This window comes from Calliphora vicina, chromosome 5 (genome assembly GCF_958450345.1).
Source record: "Calliphora vicina chromosome 5, idCalVici1.1, whole genome shotgun sequence".
In the NCBI taxonomy this organism is placed as follows: domain Eukaryota; kingdom Metazoa; phylum Arthropoda; class Insecta; order Diptera; family Calliphoridae; genus Calliphora; species Calliphora vicina.
In genome coordinates, this window is record NC_088784.1 from 29,668,218 (window position 1) to 29,677,650 (window position 9,433).

At 27.6% G+C, this 9,433-nt stretch overlaps 1 protein-coding gene across 1 annotated transcript; it reads left to right on the forward strand.

The window, feature by feature from the left end:
• Window positions 1-3,106: 3,106 nt before the first annotated feature.
• Window positions 3,107-4,650, forward strand: slbo (slow border cells). The gene has a single exon (XM_065511414.1). It carries the CDS (start codon window positions 3,322-3,324, stop codon window positions 4,642-4,644), a length of 1,323 nt encoding a protein of 440 aa, XP_065367486.1. The 5' UTR covers window positions 3,107-3,321; the 3' UTR covers window positions 4,645-4,650.
• The last annotated feature ends 4,783 nt before the right edge of the window (window positions 4,651-9,433 follow it).

The window sequence follows — 9,433 nt, forward strand, 5'->3', positions numbered from 1 at the left end:
AGCGCCAAAAATAAGTAACTGCAGAGGAAAAAGAAAATATTAAAAATGGACTAAAAACTATAACAAAACTGGTTTAAAAATACTCAGAATACTCGTACATAATAAAAAAATTGCTTTAACATTTTCATTTTATTTCTTCGGAATATTTGTTTTTGTTTTGCACACATTTCTCTACTGCATAACGGTAAATACGAAGCAGCAAAACAGCTGATTTTACAACAAGTCCATATTATGTAGTAGTAGTGGTGCTATTACATTATAAAAGCTCTCTTACGAGAGAGCTTAACCAGCAAAAGAGGCAAAGAGTGCAAGCACATGAAAAGTAACAGTACTAAGAAGAAGACAAGAAGAAAAAAAAACACACAACAAAACGATCTTCGCGTCATTACATTAACGTTGACGACGTCATTTTTATTTCTTTTTTTTTCGTATAATTGTTGGTATTTTCTTAGTGTGTTTGATATTTCGGTTGTTTTTTCCTCTTTTATTTGGTGTGTTTTTTGTATTTGTATTTTGGGGACGCCTTCAAAGTTTTATTTTACACTTTAGCCAGAGCAGCCAACAAAAAAGAAGGCATAATTCATTCATACATTGATAGTCCAACATTGCGGTACAACATTACGGTTAACGAAATACATAATAATAACAACAACAGCAATAAGAAATTAAAAACGTTTGCTGTAATTTAAACTAAGACTAAAAGTACTAACTACTAAGTACCTCCAAAAAGTGCACTTACTTACTACTACTTCTCTTGAGTTTTACAAACACTCCATGGCCGAGTAGTCAGTCAGTCGTAGTGTGTTATAGTTGGTATTATGGGCCAAAGCTAAACGGATGCGGACGCGCACTTCTTGTAAAAATTTTGAACGAACGTAGCTAAAGAAAAAGAAGAAGAAAAATACAAAGACTAAAAGACGAAAAGAAACTGAAAAAAAAGTATACAAAAAGACGAAAATAATATAAAATCTGTTGCATCACTTGTGAAACACTTCAGTCGTATTGAGACGTTTAAACAAAAAACAAAAATTAAATTAAAATAAATCAAATTAAAATAACAAACAAAATTAAGTAAATAAAATTTTATTTTAATTAAAAAAAAAAGAAAAAAAATTAAATTCGATTTTATAAAATAAAGAAAAATTATAATTTTTAAAATTTCAACGGTTTTTGCGCAAATTAAAAGTAACGGGAAACGGAAGTTTACGGCAAAGCGGATATATAAAGAGTTTAATGAAAAAGTGTGTATTAATTTTAAAGAAAAAAAAATAAATTTTTAAAAAAGAATTTATATAAAAATTTGGAATAAAAAATGTATTAATAATTTGTGATTTTTTTGAAGATTTAAAGAATAAAACAAAATAGGTTAAAAAAAAGAAATTTTGTTTAAATAAAAAAAAAAATTAATTTTTGGAAAAAAAAGTTAAAAATATTGGAATTTAATAAAAAAACTTATGAAATTGTTTTAAAAATATTGAAAATTATACAATTTTTTAAAATATTGTTAATTTTTTTAACAAAATGGATTTGAAATAATCAAGAAAATTGTGAAATTAGATAAAGAATGGTGGATATTTAAATTAAAAAAGGAACACAATATTAAATTAAATCTGATTAAAACAAAAAATAATTTAGAATTTGAAAAAACTCGAAATTTTTAATTAAAATTTTAACTGGACTAAAAAACAAAATAATGTTGTTATAAAATAAAAAGGAAAATATTTAAACAATTTAAATTGGCCCATAAAAAATTAATTTTGTAAAAAACTCGTGTGAAGTAATAAATGTCTGTGAAAGTTTCAAAAATAAGGAAGCTAATTTAAAGACCAAAGTTAAAATATTAAAATAAAAAAGACAAATACTACAAGAAATTAATTTTTATTAAGTTTAAAAATTTGAAAATTGGCCCCAAAAAAAGTAATTTTTGTAAAAATCCCAGGAAAAAAATATTTCAGTGAAAGTAAAGAAATAAAGAAAAACTCGAAAGACAAAAGTAAAAACATAAAAATAAAAAAGCCAAATTGTAGAAAAATTTAAATTTTATAAAAAGTTTAAAATAAAAAAATTATTTTTTTTTTAAATAAAAATTATAAATCCTGGACTAGAAGCTGAAATTATTGAAAAAAAACATCAAATAAATGTGGCTAATAATAAAATAAACTCAAAAAAAGTGACAATGTTTTTATAAAAATCAAGAAAAAACAACAACAAAATTTTTTTTTACCCTAAAAATAAAATAAAACATTTAAAATATCCACAAAATCTTAAAAAATTTAAATTAATTCGATGTTTCTTAAAAATGGGAAAAATTCACAAATTATAAAAAAAATATATTTTAAATAAAGAAAAAAATAACAAATTTTTTCACAAAAATTCTATAAATTTTTTTACATCCAAATTGTTAATAAATTTTTTATAAGAGACTGAGTTTTAATAAAAAAAAATCTTTATTGAAGTGTTTCAAATAATATCTTTTTAAATTTAAAAAAAAATATATTTGAAATTATTATTTTTCTTAAACAAAAATTAATAATTTTAAATAAATTTTTACTACAAATAATAAATTTTATTATAAAATTTTAGCTACTCTCAAAAAAACAAAGAACTATTAAAGAAATAATTGATAAAACAGCTGATTTATCAAAACAAAACAACAAGTGCTTATAAAAATCATACAAAAGAACTATAAAAAACCCAAAACAAAGCTTAATTACAAAAAAATCCCAAAACAACTATCAACAACAAGGATTTTTTATATTAAAAACAACAACAAGAGAAAATAACTAAAAAATCCCAAAACAAAACAGCAACAACAAGGATTTTTCTTAAACAACAACCACACAATTGAAAATAACACAACAACATTAAAATACCAAAACAAAAGGAAATTTCTAATAACAACAACAGGATTTTTACTGAGAGTACCGTTATATTGCTCTGAGTAAAGAAAACAATAACACAGCACAAACAAACAAATCATTGTTTACCTTTCGCTACCAAAAGAAAACAACAATCACAATAGAGACAATTTCTTGGAAATAAAACCGTTATATTCAAACAAAAAGAAAAAAGGATAACCAAAAAAATATTTTTTTTTAAGTTTAAAAACTTTACAAATGATCTCTTTATGATCTTTTACTACAATTCAGCCCAAATATATTTTCCTTATATTTAAAATGGTTTAGGCAAACCATTTTCTTTGGAAAATATTTACAAACAAAAAGGAAGATAATTTAAAATTTTTCTGGTATAGCGTTTTTTCAAACAACTCTCAGCATTAAAAACTCCGTCAAAATTTTGCCTTCATTTCAACAATTAAAAATGCTCAACATGGAATCACCACAAATGTACGATACCGTACAAACACTAACACAATTGGATCTTAAAAAGCAGCCGCCTCCTCAGCAGGCCATTATAGGACAAATTACCCTAACGGCCATGTCCTCGCAACAACAACAGCAGCAGCAGCAACAACAGCAACAAAATAACCAACAACAACAGCAGCAACAAAATGACAATAACAACAACAATACACAGCAACAGCAGGCGAATGGTGTGGTTGGTGGCGGTGGTCCAGGTTTGGTGGTCAAACAACATGCCATGCATCAAATGCACCAGGCGGCGGCTATGAATAATAACAACAACAATAACTCAGTGTTGAATGCAAATGTGAATAATGTTAACTTGTTGCAAAAGCAAATCATGCAGCAATACACCCAGTCCGATTTGGATGAACTGACCGCTCAAGAGATCTCATTAGACTTGCAACATTTAATCGATGACAGTTTTCGTGATCAGGAATCTTTGGGTATTTTTAGTGATATGGTCACCAGTCCCGGAGTACTCTCAGCCACTTTGCCGCCCAATGGTATGGTAACGGCTGCTGCCAAAGTTTTGCAACAACACCAGCTGCAGCAACAATCGTTGCGCACCCAGCAACATCAATACGGACGCAATCCCTTGGCCTATATGCCCCAGGCTGTGCACTCTAATGCCTCGTATAGCAACAATTCCAGTGATGAAAACTCTTCAGTGGGTTCGGATACCTCCACCATCAAAGAAGAACCCATAGATCCCGAGTACCGGCGTCATTTGCAGGAAACCAATGCCGCCAATAATGCAGCCGCCGCCGCTTTCATCACCAACGGTTCAGCAAATGGTCTCTACAATCCCTATCAGAATGCCAATGGCAACGGCAATTCCAACAATTCGTCATCACAAAACTCCAACAACTTCAATACTCTTACCTCGGCCAATGTGTTGGCCCATCATTCTGCCGTTAATTTGCCTCATCTAGCCGCTGGTGCCCATCTGCTCAAGCATCACAACAAACAAATGCATCAGCAGCGCAAACAATCCCTCAAACATGTGGACAAGGGCACCGATGAATATCGCCGGAGACGTGAGCGCAACAATATAGCTGTACGCAAGTCGCGGGAGAAGGCCAAAGTACGTTCGCGTGAGGTGGAGGAACGTGTCAAAAGTTTGCTCAAGGAAAAGGATGCCCTTTTAAGGCAACTGCAAGAGATGACCAATGAGCTGCAGCTGCACAAACAGATCTACATGCAACTGATCAATCACAACAATCCTGAAGTGAGCCGTGTTTGTCGAAGTTTTCTCAATACCAACGATCATGGCTTGTAAGTTTGATTAGATTTAGAGCCTGGGGTTCTTAAAAGAAGGTGTTGTATCAGGATGAGACTGTATATTTTATTATTATTATTTTTCTGCAAAAAAAAATCTTTTTCATTGTAATATTATTATTCTGTTCTGTTCTTTTTTTTTGTTTGTCTACTTGTTTTAATTCTCTAGAGTTTTTAAGAAAAGAGGGAACTGTCCTTAATCTCGTTGCAATAATTATTATTAATTTTATAATAAATAATTAAATAAATTAGTTTAAATTAAACAAAAAGGGCGGGTTTTATTTTTATTATTCTTTTTTTATTCTATAATTTAAGTTCATGCATTAAAACAATATTTCATCAGTTTTTATTTTTCTAGCAAATTTTTAAAAGTTTTTCTTTTTAGTGAAAAAAAAGCAGAGGCATTCCTCCCCAGAATTTTAAAATTTTCCTTAACTAATTCTAAATTTATCATGTTGAGCATTAAACAGAAGATATATTTTTTAAAGGTTTAATTTTAAAAAAATAGAGAGGGGGATATAAAGAGAGAGAGAGAGAGAGAGAGACACAGGGCTGCCTGATAAATTTGATGAAAAATTTACTAAATTATTAAAAAAATCTTTTGAACAAGGTGATTTTTTAAACAGCTTAATAAACTATTGTTTTGTTACTTTTATTAATAAAGTTTAAGTTTAACTAAACTCTCGTTAAAAAAGCTTTAAGCTTAAACGTAATACATAAATACTTTCTCTTAAAAACTTGTTTTAATTTATTGAGGATTCCATCAAGTGTTTTTATATTTCTTTCTCTTTTCCTCTCTTTAAAGTTAAACTTTTATATATTTAACCTCACTTTTTAACCTTTTCTTTTACCGTACTTAAATCCCTAAACATTGTACATTTTCTTTTTACAAATGCTAAGAAAAAACAAAAATATTTTTTAGCTCTTAAGTATAAATAAATTTAAATATTATGTATGTATTTAATATTTATAAACAAAAATTTAATTATATTATAAATTATATAGAAAATTATTAATTAATGTAAGATAAGCCAAAGAAAAAAAACAACAATTTATTTACAAGCAAAACTTATAAATATACATAAATATTTATATAAAAATTAAAAAAAAATGAAAACAATAAATTTTTTTAGAAAAATATACCTATATGAAATAAATTAACACATAACTTTTTTTAAAAAAAAATATTAACAATTTTCAAAAGCAAAGCATAAAATAATTTAAAATACTTTTCATACACATATATTTTGAGATATTAACAATTTTTTATTCAAAATATTAAGAAAATTGAAAGAAATTTTTATTCAAAATATCCAATTTTTTATTTAAAATACAATTTTAAAGAAAATTTTTAAAATATAAAAATTTAAAAAATCAAATATTTAAAACTATTATACAAATTTTGTAATAAAAATTCACAATAAAAGCTTAAAATGGAGGGAAAAATATATTAAAGTTTGGATTTTATTTTTAACACAAATTTTTGGTTAGAATTAATTTTGAATTTCCGGCCCAGAAACTATTAAATATGGTATTCGAAATAATCGAAAAATTTTGTCAAATGCAATTTAAAACAAATAAGCCACCGTTACTGCTAAAATATCGCTACCAAATTAATTGAAAATATCGTTATTCTATAAATATGTAACATTAAAATATGAAAACTCAAAACTGAGCTTATTGAATTGTAATACAATAGCATCTTTGTCAAATTTTTTGTTAATATTCAGCTTTATCAATTAAGGCGTAGGCGTTTTTAACAGCGACAGTTTCATAGATTAATGAAACAGGTTGAATAATTTCTTTAATCTAGTACGGAACTGTCGTTGTCGTAAAACGACTACGCCTTACATGATAAGGCTGAATATTATAATTTTATTCAGGCCGAAATTACTGTAATTATTAAAATATCGTTATCGAAATAATCCAAATTAGCGATAGCTTTACAGTTTCAAATTGGTTGAATCGTTTATTTCAAAAACCAGTCAAGTCACAAATACTATTTTGAATAAATCGAAGAAAACAACATAAAGATTACTTTACAAAATTTATATTTTTTACTATGAAAGTTATCTATTTCTGTAACTGTTTGATAAACATAAAACGTTTTTATCTATAAAACTTTTTTATCTATATGTATTTAAAAAATAATTTATTGAGACCTACAATATTTATAAAAAGAAACTAGATTAGGGCCTAGCATTATATAGTATAAAACCAGGATTTCTAGGCTTTGCTTCACCATAATAGGGATTAGTATTTAATTTTTTGTTTGCATTAAACAATGAATTTACCTTTAAAAACAGAAATCGCCCAATAACTCTATTTAGGATTTTTTGTTTCTTGACTGGTTTTTGAAATAAACGATTCAATTAATGAAACTAATCATTGTGGCTAGTTTTGTTTTCAGGTTTGCCGATTTTACATATAACCGTTCAAATGGTTGGTACCATACCCTTCCGTAAATGCTTTAATTTTCTTTTTAAGAGCTTTCAAAGTCTTTTTAACTGGATTTTGTTAAAATTAAACTTTTATCTTATGATTTTTCGAAATATTAAAGCATTCTTAAACACTCTATACCATGCCCTACTAGTTCCTTTCAAAACCTTACGTGTCCCTAAAAAATATTATATTTATTTTTAAATCCCAAGTAATACTGTATCTTCAAAACTTGAACGAAATCTAAAACGGTTCCAGAATTTTCCCTAAAATCATTCATCATATATTATAGAATTCTTATTGGGAGAACAAAAACTTAATTGTTAATCGAACTTTGAATAGAACTCTCATTTATAAACTCTCGGCTACTTAACGGAGAGGACGAATGTATCGGTATTATGACCGTTATTTGAACAAGTAGATATCTACGGTGTAAAAAATCCAGCAGATAAAGTAACTTGACATTAATTTCAAATCAATAGCCACTAATAGATATCTATTTGTTGAAATTACGGGCATTAGTGACTATAAGGTATCTAACCTTTGAGTTATGTTTCTATCGATACTACAATGGTATTTGTCCAAATTAAATTATGGAACTTATTCCGGACAACCTTACAAATTTGCTCAATTTAAGTTCTTTTCACGATGTCGAAAGAAAAATGATTCGAAAAAAATTTGTATAAACCGCACAGCTCATCACAGTGAATATTCGTTCTGTAGGCGCTTTGTTCGTATTATTCCAATTTACATTTCCCAACTTCGTGTTGTAACCGATTTTCCTCTAATGCTGTTAAAAATAATCACCCCTATCGGCAATAACATGTGAAATTTTGTTCCCATGTAATATCCATTTCCCTCGAAGGGAAAATTGCTATCGTGATATTCCCATGAACTTTTCATTCACAATAGTTGATTTTGTTAGTAACAGCTGTTTATTGTTATAAAATTTCATCTAAAAATTTCACAACATGGGGATTTTTTCACGTGAACAAAGTTGATGAACGAGAAAAGGGAACACATTTCATGTGAAATATTGATTCGCGATTGTATATTCGTGGGGTGAATATACAATCTCTTTGAATTGATTTCTTTTCAAATTTATTTGTTTAGAAATACTAAATACTTGTTGGGGCAACAGTCAGCCACTTTTTGGAATAATATTTTGTTCGGGTTCTTATGATAGGAGTTGAAATAAACAATTCCTATTAAGTGGCCCAAAAATACTCAAACTTTTACATAAATATATGTAAAATATTAGTATTTTTTGTAAAGTAAACGACATAATTTAATGTTCAAAGTTCATCCCTAGTTAATATTTTCGAATTAAGAGACTCCTTTCGTTCCGGAGCGATGATCCAATTATCGTGGGAATGCCGTTATTTCATAATTATTTTAATACCTTTCACCAGGACTGGCAAGTTTATAATTCCGTTTGTACATTTTTTCATTTGCGACCTCATAAAGTATATATAATGTGAATCGTTATAGATAGCGGAGTCGATATAAACATATCAGTATGTCCATCCCTCTGTTGAAATCAACTTTGATTGATGCATCCATATATATATTTAAAGATTTCTATTTAAAATCGATCAAATCGGTCCATAACTTGCTGAAATATATGCAAAAAACACCGACTACCTCGATTTGTTCACCGATTCCAACGGAGAAAAATATTCAAAATAAAAAATATTGGGCATTTTGCGATTTTGAAGAATATAGTATAAGACACCAACATATTCTCATTTAAATTTTGGACTAAAACTATTCTCATTTAAATTAATGTTTTTGGTTGACTCAGGGTCGAGTAAAATTGGTAGCAATTGATATTATGGCATTCAATAGCGAGCTGAAAATATTGTAAATTTTATTATAATTTTGCTATCGATATTTTTTTTTGATACGATCTAGACTGCGAAACGGACAGTTGCTGCCATTTGATTTTCCAAAAAGGGTTTTTATTCGCTTATATCTCGGCCATATATGGATCGATTTGAAAGATATTCTACAGATCTGTGCCTCAAAAATTCATATTCGTAAGTTATTTGGGGAGTTTTTTCTGCAGATAGTATTTTAATAGCTTAGATATTCTATGTTTATTTCCATTTAGATCAGCTCAAAATTGTGACTTGGGAGAACAAATTCATTCTTATTTACTGCTTCTTTGCTGGAACATTTATAAAAATCTAACCAATAAATTATATTCAAAATTGTTTAAAAAAGTTCGAATATTCCTTGTAATTTGAAAATCTTTAGGCTGAGTGTATTTTACTAAACATTTTCAATATAAATGTTTTTAAAAACACAATTAAATTTAAATTTAATTTCATATACAATTAAATGTAAAA